The sequence below is a fragment of the Amyelois transitella genome, chromosome 9 (genome assembly GCF_032362555.1).
Source record: "Amyelois transitella isolate CPQ chromosome 9, ilAmyTran1.1, whole genome shotgun sequence".
Classification (NCBI taxonomy): Eukaryota; Metazoa; Arthropoda; class Insecta; order Lepidoptera; family Pyralidae; genus Amyelois; species Amyelois transitella.
The window spans coordinates 8,136,486-8,161,574 of NC_083512.1; the positions used below are offsets into that span (position 1 = coordinate 8,136,486).

Sequence of the window (25,089 nt, forward strand, 5' to 3'; positions counted from 1 at the left end):
TTCGCTCTTACATTTATATTTACTGTTATATATGTATATAAGCTTATGTACAAACAATCAATTTATGTAAGCATAGATTTTACACTAAAATAAATCTAAATTATTTTCTATTCTCACAGAGATCCATTTTCATTGCAATTTATTGACTACTAGCTCTCGCCTGTGGCCCATGTAATTTTCCGTATTTCATTAACACTAAATGAATGCAAAATTTCATGGAGATCGTTTCAGTGGTCTGATCAAAGGTGAAGAGGTTACAAACAAACCTCCTGCGCAATTTGGTGATTCTTTCACCACATAGACATTTACGATTTCCGCAGGAACGTAATTTTATTTTAACAATTTACGCTGGATCTAAGTCATATTATTTAATGCATGCGTGTTCAATGGATACGTACTTTATAAATGCAAATGTTGATAGGTACCTACATATACAAATTATCTAATTTACCGCGAATCGATTCGCAAATATCTACAAAATATGTTTGAGCATTTTGTCCTTTTTTAGGGTTCCGTACGTCTGAATACAAAAACGGAAACCTTATAGGATCACTCGTGTGTCTGTCCGTCGCTTACAGTCAATTATCTCCGAATCTATTAGACCGATTAAGTTGAAATTTGGTACACATATCAATTCCTGTGACCCAAACACAGAGGTGTGACGTGAGCAGATGAAATCTGTATATGGGTCATTTTAGGGGGGGAAGGGGAAAATAAAAAAAAAAAATTTCTGAAAACTGCATCGTGTGGCATATCAAATGAAAGGTCTTGTTAAGAAGATCTTAAATGTATTTTTTTGTAATTTTAAAATAAATAGTTTCCAAGTTATTCAAGAAAATAGACGAAAATTGACCATTCCCCCCCTTATCTCCGAAACTACTGAATCTAAAATTTTGAAAAAAATACTGAAATTAGTCTTCTCCTTATAGATTATAGGAAAACCTATAAGAAGTCCATGATATTAAAATAACATGGTAAATCACTCAATATTGTGCGTACCAACTTACATTTGCAGGTGGAATGTGTGGGAGAACATATTTTTAGTTACCACAAACAAATTTGGGTCAGATTCACGCGAGTTCAACTCGCACTTGTCCCCTTTTTTTCTAATAGGTACGTAGTATTACGCATACAACGATGTGTTGTACTTATCATACCCTGATAGCGGGGATTTTAATGACGCATCGTCTTTATTTGGCATCGGTTCTTCCCCGAGCCGAAAGTCATGCTAGCGGCCGGCCGTGGTGAAATTTTCCCCATATTTATCCTTTGCGACGTAAGCACATAATGTTGCCATGTTACATATATTTCCCTAATATTTAACCAGTAACTTTTTGTAAATTACAATTTCACATATGGAAATTTCTAAACCTGAATGACTGATAATATCTCTTGACACTTGGTGGTACTAATCCGGAGCTCTGGATCAGTTGCATCTCATTTTATTTTCAGAGCGATCCACGCAACAGATCTTTTTATTTTAATTTCAGTGGCTCAACGACAACATATTATTTTATGTATAACTTGTCCCGCGCTTTTGATTTTTAATTTAAGTAAGAAGGTTATTTCTCTACTGGCGAGAGTAAGCTCCTTAATCTATGAGGAAAAGAAATGCTATGTAATTTATGTTTAGACAAACTGACGGACATGACGAAACTATATGGATTTGGTATTTGGCCAAGGAACCCAAAAATGATGCTTTGAAAATTTTAATGGAATTAAAAACGTAGTGGTTATATTCTCTTTGAATTTTTATTTCAAGGCAAAATTAATTATTTAGAGGGCAATGAGTACATAGTTATAGTCTTGTCACTGTCAAGTCAAATCAAGTTGAAATTTATCCCATCCATGGAAATTCCAGGAAGCGAATAAAAAATTGAGAAACAAACCAAGTTGCAATGTTGCAATGGATGGATGTGTTGTGCGATAAATTTTAAAGTGTTAGCTGTTAAATTTGTCGTGGAGTTGGTATTTGAAAAAAGAAACTTACAGTAAAAGTGCCATACATATATAAATCAGTTGTTTGTCAACATACTATACATCTATCTTTCGGCTTGCAAAGTAATGTAACCATGTCTTCTAGTGGTCAGGATTTTGAGACATCTAGTGTAGATTCTCCGCAGCCCTACGATTCTCCATATAGCTCTCCATCTCAACAAGTACCGCAATTGGCGTTTACATTAACTACTCTTAAAATGAATACTGGTAAGTAAGAAACAAAATATGCAATTAAACTATTATTTATACTCACAACTATGAAGCTCTTGAGAATCAGATTTATTCCTTTTTAATGAAGCATTTTTTTTGATTTTGAATCTCAACAGCCTTTCCTATCATGTAGTCCAGGTCTTGTTTGTCTACTTGTGCCACAATGCCAGCATTGTGGACACAGGTAGACAAAGTGATTTTTGTCTGATCTTTGCAATTCGGAATGCATGAATGACTTACTTCCGAGTCATTAGTACATATCCACAGTAAGATGTAAACAATCACCTTGGAATGGGTACACTCTTTTTAGTTAACATTAACAAAGTCCTTTCTGATCAGAGAGTCTAAGAAGTAACTAAACTACTGATAGAATCACTCAGTAGACAGCCTCTGTAGCTCAGTGGTAGTGTGCTTGTCTGTGACACCAGAGGTCTTGGATTCGAATCCCGGCAAGGGCATGATGAGTTACGAACTTTCTCTGATTGGCCTGGGTCTTGGATGTTTATCTATATAAGTATTTATTTTAAAATATAGTATTGTTGAGTTAGTATCCTGTAACACAAGTTTTGAACTTACTTCGAGGCTAACTCAATCTGTGTAATTTGTCCCATATATGTATATTTATTTATTATACTGTAACAGATTAAGCTTTTTCACCATGATAAGTTACTTAGAAGTGTGGTTCCCAGCACCAATAGAAAAAAAAACTAATGCCACTCCATCTGTTTCCCATGGATGGCTTGTTAACTTGGGTTTCTTCTTTTTGTCTATGGGCTGGCAAACTGTCACTATTTGAGTCAACATATGTTACTACTGCTGTTATCCAGTGGAAATCACATCAGTGGCAAATATAGGTACTAATGGCAAAATATATTTGTTTAAGAGATAGATTTTGGTTAAGAGATACATTGTACATTACCATGAAAACTGGTAGCAATTATTTATGTACATAATTTGTGAAAAAAAAAAATTGCTTTGTGTCACCTGTGTTAGACAGAATTAAAGTCCAGTTTGTTTGTTACCTCTTCTCTCATTATCTACTGAACCAATCTTCTTGTAATTTCGCAATTGTACATAATTAAGGATCTGGAAAAGGAGATAAGCTACCTTTCATCCCGGTGAAAACCATAGTTCCCTTGAGATTTGCGGAAAACCTGTATTCCTTTGTAGGTAAATTTGCGTGGACAATGCCACAGGTAAAAGCTCGTATTTTAATATGTTATGAGCATAGTGCCGTGTGGTTCCCGGCACCAATACAAAAAAGAATAGGACCAGTCCATCCCTTTCCCATTTATGTCGTAGCAGGCGACTAAGGGATAGGCTTACAAACTTGGGATTTTTGTTTAGGCGATGGGCTACCAACCTGTCACTATTTGAATCCCAATTCTATCATAAGCCAAATAGCTGAACGTGGCCATTCAGTTTTTTCAAGACTGTTGGCTCTGTCTACCCTGCTAGGGATATAGACGTGACCGTATGTATGTATGTAAGCATGGTAGTCCGTGTCCTTTATACTTATAGGATGCAGTTAGTGACAACTTTTTGCAGGCAGATAGTAATTAATTTATATAAATGGGAAGGTGTCATGTGGTTCCCGGCACTAAAGAATAGGACCACTCTATCTCTTTATATAGCAAGGGATATAGATGTGGTAATATGTATGTAAGTAAGAAGTCAAAGTTTATAGGTAATAATTGATAGAGAATGGGTTTTCCAGAATTTGTTTACTTATGATATCAAGCAAAGCACAATATACCTAATTTATATTAATAATATATGGGCCTTACATTGTGTGTGCTAATTGATTTCATTCTGTGACATTGTTTTATCACAATTCTGACTTTAGAAACTATAATCACTATTATTTTTGTGATAATATTAACATACATTTATGAATACTTCTGCTCTGCCTTTCATATTTAAGCACAAACGACAACTTAAACTTTGTTGTTTGTGGTTATTTATAGTTTTATTATTATATTATTTTATTATTATATTATTACCTACTTTTAGTGGGCATTTCTATCTACCTATGTGACCCTGATAACCACTCTATTTCTTTATGTTATTGAATATCTATACCAATTTATGCTATTATAAGGCGTGTTTTATGTTATGTACATGTATATTATAAACAGTTAAATTTTGTTTGTTTGTATAAAAATACGAGAATCCTACGGTACTGGGTTTAAAGGTACATAATCTGCAGGTGTAACTGGTGTGAGCCTTTGATAGGTCACTGCCTGATCTGATCGCAAACTGCCTGAAAAGGAATCTCAACCAGCCTTAATGATAAAAAAAAAAAAATAATACGATAAGAATTTTAAGCTATGCTTGTTTCAAAATAAATGATAGTGTTTATGTCCTTGATTAGCATTCTCGGAACTCTGAAAGAGACACGCTTATTCAATCTTATCAGTGGTTTCATGCTAGTATAATAATTGTGCCAAATATTGTTTGTGTTTATTATTGCTTTAGTATGGAGAAGTCGGTATAATTTATAATAGAGTTATTTTTGACATTCGGTAGTAAGTCATTCCCTATACAGGAACATGGTCGAAAGGCGCACCCTGGGCTTCTGTCCAGAATGGGAATTGGAATTTATGGCAGAAGTAGGAAGGGCTTTCGCGGGCAACCCTATTAGGGTATTAGTTCTATTCCCTAAGATAAATATCGACAGGTAACATACTCTGTTTTTTTTTTTGCAGCAAATCGCCCTTTCCTCCGGATTGTTGAACAGCCTCAAGATCATTTCCGTTTCCGGTACAAGAGCGAAATGGTGGGAACGCATGGGTGCTTGCTTGGCAAGTCGAATCCCACGTCACGTAATAAAACTCACCCCACAGTTGAGGTAAGGCTTAAATTTTTATTAATAAGAGCCAAAAACATTCACTCACTCACGAAATAACTGAAAACGAAATCTAAAAAAACTTCTGAGCCAATAAAGACGAAATTTGGCAAGAAAGTAATTATAACTAGGAGACGTCCCCAAAGAATGTTTGGAAATTCCCGCGGGTGATAACGGGAATCTTCGTTTCATTCGGCCGCGAGCGCCGTCTAGTTTTATATCACACCGTACGGGAGAGACACAGCCAACAATCTCGAAGAAAAAACTGTAAGACCATATTCAGCACGGATGACTTAATGAATGATGGAATTTTAATACATCAAGAAACAAAACTCATCCTACAGATAACGTGAGGCTTAAATTTACCGAATTATGTTATTCCAAGTCAACATGACGCTGGCTCTTACCGCCTAGCTGCACCTTGAAGAATTAACTAGTTTAATTTACAATTTTTTCAATTCAACACAAACATTGACGTACCTACTATAAACAAAAACACAAAGTAGGTATATTGTAGTGTTTGGGTCATGACCCAAACACTGTAACATCTCGCATGACTATTCGTGAGGATCAGGTTCAGATCAGGATTTTGACCAGGAAAGTTTACCAATATTTAAAGTTTTTGGTTTTAATACAAAAGCATAACATCAGTGCAAGTGTACGGTCATTTACCTTTGCGCCTATTCGCCCGTGGCCCGTCTGCGAAACGCCAGTGGTATATTTTCCCAACATGTTGTTATCGCAAAACTTGTGAACAAATCACGTACGACAAAATATGTAGTTCAACCCACGGGCATGGGTTTTGTGTATACTATTGATAGGATTGGTAAATTTTTTTTTTGGAAAACTAGAAAATTTGCAGTGAAATCACTTATGACGATGACACCTACAGAAGTTAATGTGACGCAGATGTCAACGCCACCTCCGAAAAGGCATAATAGGCATATGATATGGTGAGGCATATTAGTGGTTAATTACTGTAGCTGCTGTGAAACATACCGATTTGCTAGCTGCTTTTCTTTTAATGCTAAGAATTCGTATCAGGGAGTTTGTAGTATGGGAGCCCCATTTAATAATTACTTTATTGTTATTTGCTTATTAATTTTTTTCAAACTCTTAATTCAAACTAAAATTTTTGAATATTCAAGTAAATAAGTATATGAAAATTTTATCCGGCTGCCTTTATTAATATTGAGCAAAAAATACGAAGAACACGTTTATTTTATGGGGACCATAGTATTTTTTACTATTTGTTGTTATACCGGCAAGGGAAATACATAACTTCTGAAAAAAACCTATCACGGTTTATAAGATACAGCTTGATAACATACAGATAGCGGAGGCTTAGTAATCATTTTTTCCTTTTAGGTACGGACAAACAGTAACTTGGTTTTTTTAACGAAGTTTTTGTTTATGTTATGACAGTTGGTGAACTACCCTGGAAGAGCCACAATCAGGTGTCGCTTGGCACAGGACAAAAACCCTGGGGAGCATCCTCATAGGCTGTTGGAGGACGACCAAGACCGTGACGTCAGCTATGAGGTGCCCGAACAAGGGAGCTACAAAGTCGGGTATGTAATAAGAAATTAATAACCAGAACAAAATACTACTAAATATTTAAAATAATATATACATAAGTATGCGAATAGGTTAAATACTTACAGGGCTCATAGGTTAAATAACTGTTTTCGACGGATTACCTACGGTTAACGTCTCAAAGTAATAAATATTAGTGACATATATTGAAAACCATTTGTTCTGAGATGTTATCTCAATTTTTATATAAATAACTTTAATAAAGCAATCCAGTTAAACCAATCCAGTAAATTTCTGACACTAACAACACGAGTGTTTCTCAGTAATAACAATGTGCGAGCATGAGCGCCTAACAAATGCTAGTTAAAATATTTTACAAGGATCGTTATTTATTATGTTTCGTTTCTAAAAGACTTATTGTTGTAACAAAGATAAAAAAGCACAAAAACAAAGTATTTTTAAGCAAACACGTGTCCTCGAAATGAAAGTTTATTTTTTATCTTAGGTTTGGCGGCATGGGCATTATACACACCGCCAAGAAAGAGGTGCCAATGTTGCTATACAACAAATATAAACTTAACAGTCAAATGTCTCCTAAGGAGGTAAGATCAGTTTATAGAATTATCCTTGTCTTCAAAATGTTTTCTTAGTACCACCTTTTTTGTACACCTTTGATTTAATCTCTGCTGTAAGCCTTGGGCCGGGGTAACCTTCACAATTCTTTTCTTTTTGATGGGCTCTCTTTCTTGATCTCTGTAACAGATATCAAATGTATGATATAATGTATTATCTATCTTTTTCTCTTCTTCGTCGTTCTATCCTGCTGTTACAGAGATCGAGCTTTATTTTATGGATTGTTCATTTAAGCTTTATTTACATTTTTTTTTATATACCTAACTGTAGTTTGTTGTTTTTACTTTAAATTCTCGAGAAAAATTCCCGTTAAAATTGTTCCTTATCATATTAATATACGGCAACTGCAAAAAGCTGGAAAAATATATTTTTTAATGAGAGTGTCCTTATTAAAACAATCATTTTTTAGTGATGATATGCACGTCATGAAAAGAACTCAACTTCGTTTGTGCAAGCTTATGTGACATGAATTATTATGAGTGACTTTAAGTAAGGCTCGCGCTGCGTGCCGGCGACTACGGGCGACCCAAGTCGCACCGCTCAGTAACGAAAAACAGTACCTACAGCGTGCGGTAGTCTAGCTACCAGAGATTACTTGCGACCGTCTTCCACCTGGCTAAACCCCGGTTACACTTTTCTGGAGAGGAGCCCGGGGTGAGCCTTTTGATGGGTTTTTACACGAAGCGACTCACGTCTGACCTCCGAAGCATTAGAAATGGGGAACCTAACCCATATTAGATCATAGTAACAGCTGCACTAGATGAATGTTCCTATTCCTTTAATCGCCTTTTACGACATCATGGTTGGTCCAGCGCAACTCAATCACAAACGACTTTAAGGCGACCGGTCGCTGCAGGTCGTGCGACCACAAGTCGCCATCGCCAGTTGCGGGCCCGCTCTACGAGCCTTAGGTTTATAAGTTTTGGGAACTGGCATCAATAGTCTTTTGTTTGACATTATAGTAGCCAATAACGATATAATAATATAATGATTTTTTTAGCCTTGTGTGTGTCAATAAGCTATTATGACGTAATCTCTGTGTTCTATGTTTATGACTGTATTATTAACGAGCATTTGTCCACGATCTTCTTAGTAGTTTCTTTTATATTTCTGGTTCTCAGTGAAATTTTATGATGAAAATCCATTACTCAGACCTTCAGCTATAAAAGCTGGAAAAGTGCATCATTTATGCTTATTGATATTTAAAAAGGCATAGGTGTTATCTTGCCACACTGGGTCGGGTCGTTACAAAATATTATCGTTTAAATGATGGAAACATGGAAATGCCCACAGTGTAGTTAAGTAGTTGGTAGGTATTTTAAGTGCCATATTTTAATAAATTAAAGCATACGTATCTACTGAATATTCGTTAGTTTATCATAACTGACCATCCGTTCACCAGTCATTAAGTAAAATTACTGAGTTTACCAAACTAGTTTTAGAAGCTTGCAATAAGGGATAAAGAAATTGATTATAAATAATAGTCAAATTTAAAATTAGACAATGTTATTTTAAAACATGGAATGTAACTCATAATACGAGGGCACTTGTAAAGATACTTAACAAATAGTTTTTGTAGAAAAAAGGGCAACCAATGGCGTCAGTCAAATGAAAAGGTGGAGCCGAAGGTGAACCAATCGTTGTTGATTTTGATAAAGGCAGGACTCTCCCATCTGTGCGTCGCCACTAGTTCTGAAACGACTCGACAACGGGCGACGTTGCGAACAGACGAATAACGTATAGATATTTATACTGATTACCTAATTGTTATAGAAAATCTTTTTTCTCATCAATCATTTGATTATTTTTTTGATAGACATGATTTGTTAAATATTATGCATCGTAGGTACTTTAGTGACTTCGAAATGACAATAAAACATAACAGTGATAGTTTAAACGCAATCGCTTGTGAATACTCGAGCGATTCAGACTCAGACACCGGTAAGTTGAACATAAGTTTTTTTTTAGCTCCTAGCGCGCTGTGACAGTGAAGCGAAGAAAATCAACCTGAACATAGTCCGGCTGCGATTCAGCGCCCATGACATCAACACGGGCGAGGAAATCTGCGAGCCAGTGTTTTCTGATCCTATACACAACATGAGTGAGTTTCGATTTAATTAATGTTTTATCAGTTTGTACACGGTTTCGGTTTGGTGGGAATTTCCAGAACAAATGTAGCCCATGTTTGACCTCACAGAAACGAGAAAGCGTTACAGACAACAGATTATCGGATTAATAATAACAAGAAGCAAATATTTTATTTTATTAATTAATTGTTAAATTTATAAATATAAGGAATTTATACTGCATTTTTAGGTACTTGATAAGTCCTATGTCATTGTTAAAAAAAACTTGCATACCTATATACATAGTATGATCACACACACAGCCAACAGTCTTGAAAAGACTGATAGGCCACGTTCAGCTGTTTGGCTTAATGATAAAATTGAGATTCAAATAGTGAAAGGTTGCTAGCCCACCCTATCCCTTAGTCGCCTCTTACGACATCCATGAGAACGAGTTTGAGTGGTCTTATTCTTTTTTAATTCGTGCCGGGAACCACACGGTACTAGTAAAAAAACTTACCTACTTAATTATCAAACTACTGGACCGAAACTTGGAAAAGAGCGAAACTAGTAACAGTACTTCAGAAACATGTATTAGGTACTACGTTTATTATGGGAATTTATTTTATATGCTAGGTTTTTTTGACCTGTTTTTTTCTACATCGGAATGATCACAGCAGCTACAGACTACTGCAGGCTCTAATGTATTATGTCTGTTATGTAACGGAAATACAGGCTATCGAAAAAGCGGGAGATCTTCAGAAGATATTTCCGCACGCCAAGCGCAGCATTTTGATTTCCGTTGACACGCGGCTCTCGCTTGCAACTTGCTCCCACTCTTTTAGCCTTACACTATTCTGAGGACAGATACACCTCTTACTCGTATAACACTAAGTATTATATCTCATTTCATCTGTATAAGTTTGTTTCGGTTCGATCAAGTGTTATTCACATTGACCTAAGTGTTTCGATGTTCTATATAAGTATTTATTATAAAATACTCGTACTTATAGCTTCGTTGAGTCCCATAACCCAAGTCTCGACTACGGCTTGCTCCAACTGGGTTATTTGTCAGTATATAAGAGGTAAGGTTTCAATTAAGGTTTAAAGGGGTGATTGCTTTTTTTTTTTAGAAAGCGCATCAACGAATGACTTGAAGATATGCCGCATCAGTAAAACCAGTGGACGAGCACGCGGCGGCGACGACATCTTTATATTCGTTGAGAAAGTGAATAAAAGTACGTAATACCTTTTTAATTAACTGTGTAAAAACCGACAAAGTTAGACTTAGTTCGAAGACAAATAAAGTTATGCCATGTCTCACAGGTAAGACCCGATTATATCCTCACCTGACCTTTTGAGAAGAAGAGCGCCTTTGATCAATGGGTTGGATAAGTCTGGTTTTAACCCACCTGCAACCGCTGGGAACCAACTTTACCCATATTGGTTCATGGTTACAAATCTACATAGTTGTTGTATTTTATACAAATATCTACAACATACCGTCTTTCGATTACACAAAACGTCTGATAACAGATTCAATAAGTGCGTGCGTCATTAGGTTTCCCCGAACTGGCTCGCTCTTCGTTGAGTTTTAAAGCTTGACGCGACATTGAAGTTATTCGATTTTGTTTTGATGGCACGCACTTAGCACTCTGGTAAGTATATCTATTTTAGAATTGGCATTTATAATTTTTTTCTCGGAAATATAACTACTACGGCGCCATTATGCCTGTCTGGATTCGAAGAGTACATACTTATGTTCTCCTCGCAAGGTTAAACCTATCTCTCATGTTAAATCTTATCATATAGGTATTGAAAGGTTTTGGAGTGAAACGAGATCGACGCAAAGTAAATGCATTACCAAAGATATAAATGTTTGTCTGACATATTCGAATTTCCTTCCAACTGTGTTGAATTCTTCCTTTCACAGTCCGATAAAAAGACGCTGTTTCCCAAAAGATCTAAGACAAGTGTGAATAGGCATTTGTAGCGTGTACTGCATTAGGCTTCATCTTGCTTATCATCAGTTAGATTATGGCCCAACGTACTAAAATTTCCAATAAATCATTTTTTTTTGTAAGCTTTTCATTGATTATTCTATATTTTTTGCAGAAAATATAAAGATCCGATTTTTCGAATTGGATGCAAACGGAGTGGAGGTGTGGCAAGCATATGCTCACTTCCTGGAGAGCGATGTGCACCACCAATATGCAATAGCTTTCAGGTAAATATAAATCACCTTTATAATTTCAAAGCTTTAGAAAGCAAAAATTCCATATTGTATTTTCTTTTTCCATTTATTATCGTATAACAGATCATACTCAACATTCAGTGGGTATTAACTTAGTATAGTGAAGCGAAACTTAAGTTTGTTATTATATTAAGATTTGTTATAAAAAAATATGAAGAATTTGCAAAATATGAAATGTTAATAATTCTCGTTATAAGGAAATTCAATTTATTATGGGGATGACCAGATGATGTGTCTTAAAATCTTGAATGTAGGTACTTAATTTTAATTAATTTGGCAAATAACAGCACACCGCAATACCACGACCCATACGTACCCAATAACGTGAAAGTGTACTTCGAACTGCAACGTCCACAAGATGGCCGCACCAGTGATCCAAAAGAGTTCACGTATATTGCCGACGAAACTAGCAAGATGCGAAGTAAGAAACGGAGAATAAATTCTACGTATTCCTCGTTAAGTTCCAACAGTAAGTAACTTTTATATGACAATCCCATTACATTAGAGGATACCCGTGGCTCCGCTTACTTATTATAAAATTTAAATCTTTATTTTCATCCACGCCGGAATTTTGGGCAATCCTTTTTTAGCGCATCCCTAGTTAAGGATGAGGAATATAGACGAAAAATTTTTAAATCTCTAGACCCAGCGGTTTCGACTGTACTACGTTGATATCAGTCAATGTCCTCTTTTGAATTTTTATAAGCGTTCACCCGCGTGTAAAGTAACCCATGGTTTTTTTCTGTACTCCACACCATATGTAAGCAAAATTTATTGGAGATAAGTGCCGTAGTTTAATCTTGAATGTCTAATACACAAACAAACTTTCAAATTTATAAGTCGGGTTATGTAAATTTAATTGTATTAATAGTTTTAGTGCAATAGGTAGACTTGATAATAGTTAAATATATCTTGGGCACCATGATACTTGTTGTGTCGTAAAAGTAAATAAAATAGGTAAAAAACAATCTTGATTTCCGCGATTTGATCCCTAGACACAATTATTGTACTAACCGCAAAAAATAACTTAGTTAAAGCACATACCTACATAAATGAAATAAAAATAAACTAATCTAAATATGGTGATGATACTTTTTTAAGTAGAAATGTACTTATAATTTGTTAAACAAGAGCTAAGCCGCTGGCACTTTTCGAAGTCGGTTTATTTTAACTCCGTTCAAATTATGTTTATAAGTTATTTGCTATTGTTTATATTCACCAAACTAAAGCTGCAATTGTTTGGGTAATTCATGCGTATTTTTAGTCCTGTTATTATTAGACAATAAATATAATTTGAACCTTGATTGTATCCAGTTAAAGTCTTTATTTAAAAAAGTGTCTCTTTTTAAATATATTATTTTTTTAGGTAGTTCCCTGAAGAGTGGCGACATCGTTCCAGCAACGGTTATGCTTGTAGGTATCAATAAATTTTAACACTTCCTTTTATGCTTAAGTTTTCGTACATTCTTGGTTTTCTATGAAATATCAACAAGAAATGATATTAATTATAACGGGTGATTTTTTAAGAGCTTGAGAACTATTTTAAAAAAAACGCATAGAATTTGCAAAATCTCATCGGTTCTTTATTTGAAACGTTAGATTGATCCATGACATGTACTTTTTGAAGATAATTTCATTTAAATGTTGATCGCGGCTGCGTCTTAGGTGGTCCATTCGGAAAGTCCAATTTTGGGCAACTTTTTCGAGCATTTCGGCCGGAATAGCCCGAATTTCTTCGGAAATGTTGTCTTCCAAAGCTGGAATAGTTGCTGGTTTATTTCTGTAGACTTTAGACTTGACGTAGCCCCACAAAAAATAGTCTAAAGGCGTCAAATCGCATGATCTTGGTGGCCAACTTACCGATACATTTCTTGAGATGAATTGTTCTCCGAAGTTTTCCCTCAAAATGGCCATAGTATCGCGAGCTGTGTGGCATGTTTGGTAATAAAATTCAATGATTTGCAAGCGTTGCTCGTTAGTAAGTCTAGTCATGATGAAATGTCAAAGCATACTGAGCATCTTTCTCTTTGACACCATGTCTGAAATCCCGCGTGATCTGTCAAATACTAATGCATGAAAATCCTAACCTCAAAAAAATCACCCATTATAATGTATTTTTTACATTATTCATGTAAACGTCCATTCATATTCATATAAAAAAATTGCCACTTGTCACGAGCCTTGAATCTTTTTTGCGTAATCTCATTCATCTAGCTTCGAATGCAAGCAAGTTAAGAGTATTCTTAACCAGAACGTCTTCGCTTTGTCCTTAATATCTTCTTTCACCTTATTTCTTTATTATATATATATATATATGATATATGAATACTCAATACTCCTTTTTTTTCTGAATTCTAATACCCTGTAAACTTAATAATAAAAAATTTGATACTCACAAATCTGAGACACAATCTCTCGATATTTCAAAATTATTTCTGCTCATAGCACTTCAAGTGTTAAATGTGTCCAATGACATTAAGTGTATTTTTATTTGAACTTACCCACTCTACACGAAGAGGGTAACAATTTAAGGCCTCAGCACACCAAAAGCAGGTCAGAACCAGCGCAGTTTGAAAGCGGATGTCCACCACATTGTAAAACAAGAAACTCTTGAAAATCTTCACACCGCTTGCGCTGCAGCAGAGCAGTTCGAGCGCGAGTCCGCGTTTCAATTTTATGTAACGAGTTGGAAGATTTTCTGGTATCACAACTTAGAGCGGGCCCGCTTTTAAATTGCATTGTTTCTGAACTGTATTTGGTGTGATACAACCTTTACAGTATAAAATTGAACGAATTATTATTTTAGCAGGCTTGTAATGGTGCCTACGACGGTATACAAGACGTCGATATGACAGCTCTCACTAATATACAGTCGGTAAGTTTGTGCTATACCCCGCAAGTGATATGGACGTGATTATATGTATGTATGTATCGAATAAACATATTTATGATTTGGCTCTTCACAAAAATTCTACATTTAATTTCCAAAATCCCAATTTGTATCATGGCAAAAGCTGTAGGTACTATGTGCCTGTTGAGTCTTTCTTAACGACATCTGAGGAAAAGAGACTGAGTAGTCCTGTTTAAAAATGCCGGGAGCCACTTATATGTGACATATAATACGTGATGTGTGTGACACAAAAATATATGTAAATACTTTTTTAGTTTTCTAATTTTCTAATAAGATACAAAATGACTTTCCCTTGATTGATTTTACAATCTGCACGGGAAAAAAGCAGCTGGCACAAACTCACTAGACCGGCATGAAAGCTCGCACTAGATATAAGTGCTCCAATTACCTATAAGTCTCCTTTTACGATGGAGATGGAGCGATCTTATTTTTACCAAACGGCATTTTTTTAGAATATTGGTTTACATACATACATGCAATCATGTCTATATCCCTTGCGGGGTACACAGAGCCAATAGTATTGAAAAGACTGAAAGGCCACGCTCAGCCGCATGGTTTAAGAATGGAATAGAAATTGAAATAGTGACAGATTGCCAGCCCATCACTTACAAGAAGTATTCCAAGTTTATTGGCCACTCTTTTAGTCACCTTCTACGACATCCATGGGAACGATATGGAGTGGTCTTATTCTAAGGTGCCAGGAATCACACGGACGAGAGAGAGAGAGAGATAAAAATGAAATATTTTACAATTATAAAGACTATATTAGTTTAAATTATAAATATATTTATTTCAGATACCGCAAATTCCTATCGGCTCCCACTCGCCTCACAGCGACCTAGGTGACGCTTTGCTTATCAACATGGCAGCGACTCCTAGCCCTTCTGAGAGCCACTTGTACGAAAACAACCCAGTACTTACACAATGCAACCTCAAAGAGACTAATAACCAATTCAGCACCGGACTGCCGGATTTCAACTCCACGGAGCTCAGAAATCTGTTGGAACACAATTCGGATATGACAGCGGAAGAGAAGAAACAATTTGCGGAAGCTAATTGGTCACGTAAGTTTAATTTAAATCCATTTAGTTAAACAATCTTGATGCGTCTAATTCTGTTGGAAAATATTTGATAGACAGCCTTATAAATTTGGGATTCTTCTTTTTAGTGATAAGCTAACAACCTGACATATTTTTTTTTTATTCAAAATATTTTTTTTTTTCATTATTCATTATTATAGGATACTATATATCGCTTAATAATTGTCAAAACGTATGGTTTAACAACAACGTTGACGTCAAATAAATTACTTAAAAACTAAGTTTACCTACTGCCGCTTCCAAGGCGTCAGTGCAGAAGAAGCGGTAACAAACTGCACTGCAGCATTTTCTTCAACAACGTCAACTTTACAATATTAATTAAACTAAGAATAGCTATATTGTATCTCAGTTTCATCATGAAGCCATATAGCTGAACGTGGGCATTCAGTCTTTGCGAGACTAGGCTCCGTCTACCCCGCAAGATACATACATGTAATCACGTCATTACTCCTTACGGGGAAGACAGAGCCAACAGTCTTAAAAATACTCGTAAGGCCACGTTCAGGTAACGATGGGATTGAGATTCAAATAGTGACAGGTAACTAGCCCATAGTCTGAAAGGAAAATCTCAAATTACACATTCACTTGATTGACTTTTATAATGTGCATGGGAAGATAAGCAGCGGTGCCACACAATGTATAACAAATAATAATATGTGTAATAACAAATAATAATTATTATGGCTCAGAATAACTCTTTGTTTTAGTTAGCAGAATTACATTAACATTGTATTGTTTGTGATTGTTTCAGCTTATTTAGAATCGTACACCAGTTTTCCGGACGAGGTAATTATTACGTATCTATTTACAATAACAAAGTCGCCCACGATAGTTATAAACGAGTAATATATTTCTATAGTTGTAAAGTGTTAAATGTTATTTCTTTAGTATTATTCGGTTTTTGAAGGCAATTGTTGTAAGGACTTTTTTTTTTACAGAACAACAGTATGTTTTATATAAGGTCTCTGCTGGTGTCAGATTCGGGAGTCAAAAAAGTGAGTGTACGCAAAATTAAGCTTATTTTTTTTAAGCTTTTAAGGCTATATATTTACACAACTAATACTTACACAATTAATACTACAAAAATAATGTAATTTTACGTTTTATAAATCAGCCACAGCCTCATTGCAGCTATTCTATTTTTTTAACTTACGTAGTACTAAGTAGAAGAAGCAATAAATGATTAGTGAATTGTCATTTTTATGGAATTTTACGGGTTTTCATCAGTGAGATAATTTTTGGCAAGAATTGTTCAATATTTCAGGTGCAACAAAGATTAAATAAATAATATAAATTTTCAAATATGGTACTTAATAATCCTGCAAGCTAATTTTTCTTTCACGAGTCATATCGTATAGTCATATGAAGAACTTGGCCTTAGAAGATTCACATTTCAGGGTGGCGTGACAAAGGATAACAAAACACATGGCTCACCCCCAGCAAAGATTAAAGATGAAGATGTCAAATTGAACATCGTCGATAAAACGAAAATTCAAGAAAAGCCATACTACAAAGCGGAAGACGGTCTAGAAGTTAAAAAGGTAATGGAGGTAATAACTTGAATTATGTTATTTTGCTCTTCACTCGCTTTTTCGGCGACCGCCTATCACGTACATTCATAAATCACGCATCTTTCTCGGAGTGGTAGGCAGAGAGTAGGTAAATCTTTCCACTTACCACCATCCCTGCATAGGTACATGTTTTATATCATCCACATTCGTATCTCTCGCCTTTCGGTTTTATTAATACCGCTCATCACCGCGATCATAAGTATAATGGGTCGCGTTAGAATAAAACCACTTCATATCTTTCCCGTACCTACATTTATCTAGGGAAAGCTTTTATGCTGATTTGGTAGCGAAGAAGTAAACATGGTTTGTGTGTTTTCCTATACTGATTGTAAAAGTAGAATCAAGGTCGCCTTATTATTGTACGCAAACGGAAATAACGCGAACATACAGTTTTTTCCTGACGTGCAACGCGAAAGTTTAAAAGTGTTAAAGTTAGCAATCCGTCTGTGCATGCTTTGAAAATCTATTCCTTAACCAATAAAATTTAGCCTGTAGTAACTCTGTCTGTCTATCTGCTAAGCTTTCACGTCTTAACCTCTCAACCGCTTCTGATAAAATTTGGTATAGAGATAGTTTAGTTTAGTTGACCCTAAGGACGAACAAAGGCTACTTAAAATATTTATTTTTATATTCGACACAACAAAACACGCGGACGAAGTTGCGGGCGATAGCTAGTGTATGTATTACAGTACGGCCGAATAACCAATTTGTATGGAACAGCCGACTGGCTAAGCTCAGCGGAATCTGCCACTGGCGTTCCTATAATACAATTTTTCATTTCAGTTGGTTGTCGAATTGGTGGAGTTGATGAGGAAAACTCCGCTTGACAAGAATGTCATCCGCAACAAATTGGAGCGGCTCGTGGAGAAGCGGCTGTCTAATGGAGATACGTAAGTGATGGCTTTCAAAAATAGAATTTCACACAATGACGTGAATATAAGTATAATTTAATCTACTATCGCTTCCAAAGAGAAAATGTATAAGTAGCAGCGGAACTAAGTAAGTAACTAAGTAAATAAGCGATATATCTACATACTGTCGAGTTTTTAGGAACTCGTCACAACTCTTTGTATTCGCTACGCGCAATTTTCGACGGTATTTGTGTTTATTCTTTTTAAAATATGTATAAATTAAGTCAGGAAGTTTTACGAATTCACATTGTCTACACTCTTAAGTGCCGGGGAGCCACACGGCATAAAGTTTCTAAATAAATATTTCCGATTTCAGATTCCTACACATGTCCCTCAACAGTAACCGGCCGAGTTTCGAATACATCGTCAAAATGGCGCATCACCTCGGCATGACGCATTTGCTCAACTTGCAAAATAACCGATTGCAGAGTATACTGCACCTCGCGATCGTCGCCGAAGCGCCGTCTCTTGTCGGCCTCCTCGTCAGCAAAGGTAGGAGGAGTGTTTGACCTGTGTGTTTTTATGTTTGTCCGCGATTTACTCGCGTTTCACTGAACCGATTTTGATGCGGTTTACAATAAAGTGTATGTTACACATAGGAAAAGGTTTTAGAAATTTAACTGACTTCAAGAAAGGAGGATATCGATTGGAGGCGGTTCTTTTTTTTTATAAAAGTTATTGAAGCTAATGCTCATACTCTTATCCTAGTAGGTCACATCCGCACCTCTCTGGACGAGCTTGGGGTGCGCCTATAAATCCTGGTAATCCGCAACCTTGTAGGAGAACCTAGCCTATATTGGATCATGGTTTCACCGCCTTAGGATTTGAACTCTTGTATCAGTTTTTGTTCGGGCACTTTAATCGTTCGACCACCGAGGCTCCTGCAATACAAGTACCTACACATATTTTGTTCTTTATCTTCCATCCATTCCATTACCATCTTTGCAGTCAAGTCTCAAACAGTCACAAGATTTGAAGGTTACCTTTAGCTGAATGGCTTATAATCCCAAGTTTATAAGCCTATCATTTCATTAAAGTAATCAGCAACAACCAACGCGTTGGACGAGAGCTTACACCGATTATATTGCACGACCGCAAGAAGGGTTATGTATTACGCGCGCGTTTTGTACGAGATAAAATCAGTAGAATCGTATTTACGAGTTTGTTTTAAAAATTGATAACATGTAATTTTCACAGGTTGCGACCCGATGTTGGGTGATGAAGAGGGGAACAACGCGGTGCATTACGCTGTTATGTGCCGTGAAGACGCCTCTTGTCTCGACTCGTTGCTCAAAGCCATTGTCAAGAACAGCGTACACCACGATTTGAACGCCACCAACAATGGTATGACACTGAATTTTATATGTGTCCTTCCGCGGCTACAAGGCTGTACCGACTTGTTATTTATCTTATCCCCTCTCCCTTTCAATGTTTTGGTTAACTGCATAAAATATAAAATAAATATTTTATAAATAAATATATATATAAATAAAAAGATTAGCTTGTGATATGAGTGAATTACTCCGCTAGTTGACACAATGGGTTCGCTGATGCTCGTTTATTTTCTCTTAACAGCACTCTTCCTTGATTCTCACTTTATTACTCTATCTTGATTCCCTACGAAGTCTGAATGTTCAGTGTCCCTTTCAATTTTATATTACCTATATTGAAGCGGTTGAATTGAGAGCATTTAGAAATATGATCGGTGTAAAATTGAGTGATAGAGTGAGGAACAGTGTGATAAGAGAATATTTTGTTGTGAAAGAATATATGGTGACAGAAATATAAAAAGGTATGCTTAGATTGTTTGGTCATGTCGAAACGAGTTGACTATGACAAATACACGGAGCGTGAATGGGAACGTTGAAGGCCTAGACGAATGTACCTTTTGTGAGAATGTCCGATTTGAATCGAACTTTCTGATAATAAATACAAGTGTGTATAATATTATAAAAAAAGAATTGTATTTTTGGGTATTTAGTTTGCAACGAATGGCATGGCAAGAGACAGTATATACCTTCAGGAGTAGGTAACTGCTGCATTTAAATGCTAATATTTTATATATGTAATATTTTTTAAACAGAAAAGCAAACGGCCCTCCACCTGGCGGTTGCATACAAATCCGTGTCAAAGACTCGTTTACTTCTGAAGCACGGCGCTCGCACGCAGGTCACCGATGGCGAGGCCCGCACCCCGCTACACGTCGCCGCTAAAATGAATTACGCGCTTATTGTCAAGGAACTGTTGGAGTTTATCTCTACGGTGAGTGTTCTAGATAAATGGTACTCAATGGTGTTAAATAAACGTTAGTTGGTAAAACTCGTCTACTTCTAAAGCAATAACTACGCGCTTTTAGAGTTTATATCTACGGTAAATGTGCTAATTATACATAAGTATTACTCAATTCAATGGCGTTTGGTTTTTCTCACATCTTAACATTATGCTATCTTATTTTTGTGTATCCTCGATTGCCCAACTCTTATGTTACGGAGACTGGGATCGCCCTTTCGAACGTCTCCACTTTATCCAGCCTTCAGCAGTTTCAAGTTCAATATTTTCTTTAACGGACCCATCGCTAAAAATGATACGCCAGTCAATGGACTTCTTTCAGCAGGGGTTTCTTTGGTCTTATCTCATCGAACATTAATATGTAAGAATTGAAGTCGATTTTTTGTATGATCTATCTCTCACTGCTGTTTGGTTCCCGGCACTTAAGAATACGTCAATCTCTTTTCCATAGTTGATATAAAAAGCGACTATGATAATAGGCTTACTTATCTTTTGTAGCTTTAACCATGATCCAATATGGATAAAATTCTTCTGCTAAGGTTGTGGCGGTCAGATGGGAGTCACTTCATGTAAAAATCTGACTTACTGAATCCAGGGTCATAGTCCAAAAGAGCATATTCATGTATCTCGCTTAAATCTCATTACTTAAAGGTTTTTTTCTAATTTCAGTCTGAAATAGACGCTGTAGACGGGCGTGGTTACACGGCCCTACAGATACTGTGTGACGGCAGCGTACAGGAACACACGGTCGAAATGGTCAGGATGCTGCTCGAGAAAAAGGTAAACATTTGTAAAATACATATATTGAAACAACATAATTTTGACTGTTTCCTTTCTCGTTGTTCTAAGTTCTATCTTAATAAATAAGAGTAAATCTCGTTGAAATATTTGCGATTGACGTCATTTCTGTGCTATCCCTTTAAATGATTTTCCTCGCCGTAAAAGCTTAGATAGAAAGAATATGTTTGTACTCAGTAGAAATGTAGAAAATTAAGTACTTTTTGGGATCTAAGTAAGTTTGTTTATATTCAGTTTCTTTTCATAGTGGGAGCTTAATGATAAGTGCACCCACCTGCAGGGAATCCGATTTGAATGCGGTTGTCTTAGACGTGTTTGGCTCGATCCAACTTAAAAACTGGTAGTTACACAATTTCTCCCGCACCCCAAAATTCAAAATTATTTAAATAGAACTATGGTATCTGTGACAAAAAAATATGGAACAACTTATTATAAAGAAAGTAAATTCGTCATTCAAAAGGTGACATTAAACACAAAGGGGTTCCACTCAGCATATGTATATTAAGACATCACATCCATAAACGCAACAATTAACGTATGTAGCTGGAAACCCGGGTTTCGTAAGAGATGTTTTGGACTCGCCCAAATTATGTGTTATATACTCCGTTATATCTCAGGCTGTTTTTGTTTATTGGTGCTATGATTTCTTAATTTTTTTAGTTATTCTGAAACTTAATAATCACCATTTAGTCTTTTCAAGACTGTTGGCTCTGTCTTACCCGCAAGGGATATAGACGTGACCATATGTAAGTATGTATAACGAAAATTATTTATCATGCGAATTAATTACCAGGCGGATCCTCGAGCCCACGGCCACCAATCGGCGTGGCACCTGTCCAAGGACAAGCCCGCGCTCCGCGACGTGCTGCGGCGACACGCGGCCGACGTCGCGGACGACGACGTCAAGTCCGAGCCCGACGACGACATCAAATCGGAGCCCGAAGACGATACGGATGATGAGGTGACCCTATATTCATCACCTTTTTGACAGCCCGTTTGTAGTTGTCAAATATCACTACTAAGATTATAAATGCGAAAGTGAGTTTGTTTGTTTGTTTTTTTTTCACGAGTTATCTAATGGAATAATCATATTGTAATTTTGGCTATTTATACCTAATACTTAATTAAAGAGTCCGGATATATAGTACTTTTCAAAGCTGTTGTTACCGCGGAAATTGCGAAAAACCTGTAGGTGGCGCTAAATTCGCACGGTGTAGGCAGCACTAAATTCGTGGGGCTGCGAAGCAGCGGGTAAAATAAGTAAAGATAAATAATATGCAAACGCGCGTTATGGTGTCACAACTATTTATTGCAATGTCACATTCAACCAAGTTTATAGTATATATATTATTCTGAATTCAGTGGTCCAAACAATGGATTTCATAGGAAAAAAGTAGTAGATATAGGATACACATACACATAAGATGAAAATTTATGAAAGAGTATTCCATAAACAATTTTTGTTCCACAGTTCGTCGAAGCGGAGATGTGCTTGCCAGAACTATCGTCGTACATATCAGAGTTATCTGCGTGTTTAGACGCCAACGGCGGTTGGCGGCCTTTGGCAACTAGACTCTCCCTGGACACTATGTGTTCCTGGTATCAGAACACGCACAGCCCTACAAAGACACTGCTTAACTTCCTAAAGGTAATACACAACAGCGAAACAAAATAAGGTACTTGTTGTGCGTTTGGCGGCCTTTGGCAACTAGACTCTCCCTCGACTCTATGTGCTCCTGGTATCATAATACGGCCAGCTATACAAAGACACTGATAAGGTAATACAAACTCCCTAAAGGTAATAAGTTATACACAACAGCAAAACAAATCTATATGGTTCATTCAACAATAATTTAACAATGGAAACTAGTAACGGTGGCTTTGTGGTTCCTGGTACTTTAGATTAGGACCATTGAAACTATACAAGTTGACTAAGGTTAACTAATAAACTTCTTCTTCTTATCGAAAATGGGCTAGCAAACTGTCACTATTTGAATCTCAATCCCATCATTTACACAATGAACCAAAGACCAACTGGGCAGAATACACCATTGTTAAACAAGTTTTTTTTATTCAAAATTTTGTTTCAGCAAAGCGACAGTGACGTCTCTTCAAAGTGCCTCGCTGTGATGTTAGAAGCGTTAGGACAACCTGAAGCAGCTGCCATTATACGCAAATATATAGATTAGAGATAACTATACCTTGTACAACCATTTATTTTAATTCTGTCAACTGCGGGTGCAGTCACGTTTTACGTAAATGTATAACGTTGCGTGAAAATCAATTTGGTACCTAATACGTCGCTAAAAATATTCGGAAATCTTATCACCACATTATTCGATTAAAAACTCAATTTAAAATGTCAAGTGATTCCTATATCTACTTATTCATCAAACATATGTAGATGCTAAAATTTTTTTTTTTGCAATTAAAGGTGAATAATAAAATATAAATACTTTAAATTTAAATGTGTGAATGTTCTTAGTATGTTATATTGATTGTCGTTATTACATAATAATACAATACTAAATGAGCTATCAGAATTAAAATTAATGGTTTTACAATTTTATAAGTATGTTAAGAGGGCTGAGTGTTGTGCTAAAATGTACGTAAGTTTCTCTGAAGGCGTCTGTCACTTGACGCACTTTCTGTTGTTTTCTTAAGAGATGTTTTAAGTCTCTCAGTTATATCTGTTTTATTTCCAACTTTTAGACTAAGGAAATCAGATTAATCTAGTTTTGTTATTGGTTTTTTAAACAAATTAAAAAGAAACTTATTGAAAAAGTTCTATACGTATAGGCGAGTCGTGGTATAATATAGAATTATTCTCATATCTGGTATATGAGCAAAGATATTAAAAAAATGTTAATCTTAATTTAACATTTTACCAATGTTTGACATTTGGCAATTTTGTATTAAATTATTATTTTTCTTTTTTCACGGAGTTTTAAGTAAATAGTCTTCTAAGGACAAGTGTAAATATAAGAAACTATAACTATCATGAACCTTGACAATCAGTATTTCCAAATTTTGTCTGTTACTTCGGTATAGCTTTAAAGAAAGAGAAAGTGGGAGGGAAGAGAAAGAGGAAAACATACGCCTTGTCAACGTTCATGAATAAACCCCTGGATTATAATATTAAAAGTGCCTTCACTTGAATAATGAATGAATTTCAAAATATATTGTTAGATTTTATTTTGAAACTTACCATTTTATTATTGAGTAGACAGAACGTGTAGCTGATTATATATATAGCCGAGATAAATAGTGAAACTCATTCACGCGGGAAATATGCATAACATTTACTTATTATGTTTTACCTTTATTTCTCTACTTTCGTTTTATGGGTAGCCTTGTTCTATATAATGATAGGTATGTCCCGAGCGCACATCTGTTTTCATTATTGAAAATCTGTAATTAATCAATTTGTATTTATTAACACATAAACTGGGTTACCAATTTATTCATATCTATATTGTATGTCTTGGGTGAATAAAAATGTTCAAACAATACATTCTTAAATACTATTTTTAATGATATGCAATACCAAAATAATATAAAATACCAAATTAATTTGTTTCATTGTTGTTCAAATAATATTAACACTGAACCTGTGATATGCATGTGGCTATTCACAAAGTTGTAGGATAAAAAGTGCATCAAATTTTCTTTATTCCCCCAAGTCATTTAGATAACTGCCGAAACTTATATAAATAATACCAATAATACTAAGACAGAATGAAGAATGCTTGATTTTTAGTAAATGTACCTTTTTTTGTACATTTTGAGAATTAACTAAAATCGCTACATGTTAATGTTACTATTCGATCTTAAATATCGGAAAATAATCATTCATTGACATTATTATCTGAATCCGCTAGGTGAATATATATATCATATTATCATATTACTATTGCATAAGGTCGTAAATCCTTTGTACTCTATCTATAAAGTTGACCTTAAG

At 35.7% G+C, this 25,089-nt stretch overlaps 1 protein-coding gene across 4 annotated transcripts; it reads left to right on the top strand.

Moving 5' to 3' along the window:
- The first annotated feature begins 1,849 nt into the window (after positions 1-1,849).
- Positions 1,850-25,083, top strand: LOC106142858 (nuclear factor NF-kappa-B p100 subunit). 4 transcript variants are annotated; one of them, XM_060945966.1, is made up of 22 exons: positions 1,850-2,205; positions 4,917-5,059; positions 6,482-6,627; positions 7,098-7,194; positions 9,194-9,326; positions 10,425-10,529; positions 11,407-11,518; positions 11,833-12,014; positions 12,912-12,958; positions 14,355-14,420; positions 15,253-15,520; positions 16,308-16,342; positions 16,495-16,551; positions 16,954-17,106; positions 17,911-18,017; positions 18,355-18,530; positions 19,236-19,382; positions 20,122-20,300; positions 20,997-21,107; positions 21,919-22,086; positions 22,597-22,773; positions 23,216-25,083. In XM_060945966.1, the coding sequence occupies exons 1-22, from the start codon at positions 2,073-2,075 to the stop codon at positions 23,312-23,314; spliced, it is 2,841 nt and encodes a 946-aa protein (XP_060801949.1). In that variant the 5' UTR covers positions 1,850-2,072; the 3' UTR covers positions 23,315-25,083. The 4 variants fall into 4 exon arrangements, with proteins under 4 accessions (XP_060801949.1, XP_013200231.2, XP_013200232.2 ...); XM_013344777.2 differs by having other exon boundaries at positions 1,851-2,205; positions 14,352-14,420; XM_013344778.2 differs by having other exon boundaries at positions 1,851-2,205; positions 14,352-14,420; positions 16,954-17,097.
- Positions 25,084-25,089: the final 6 nt, after the last annotated feature.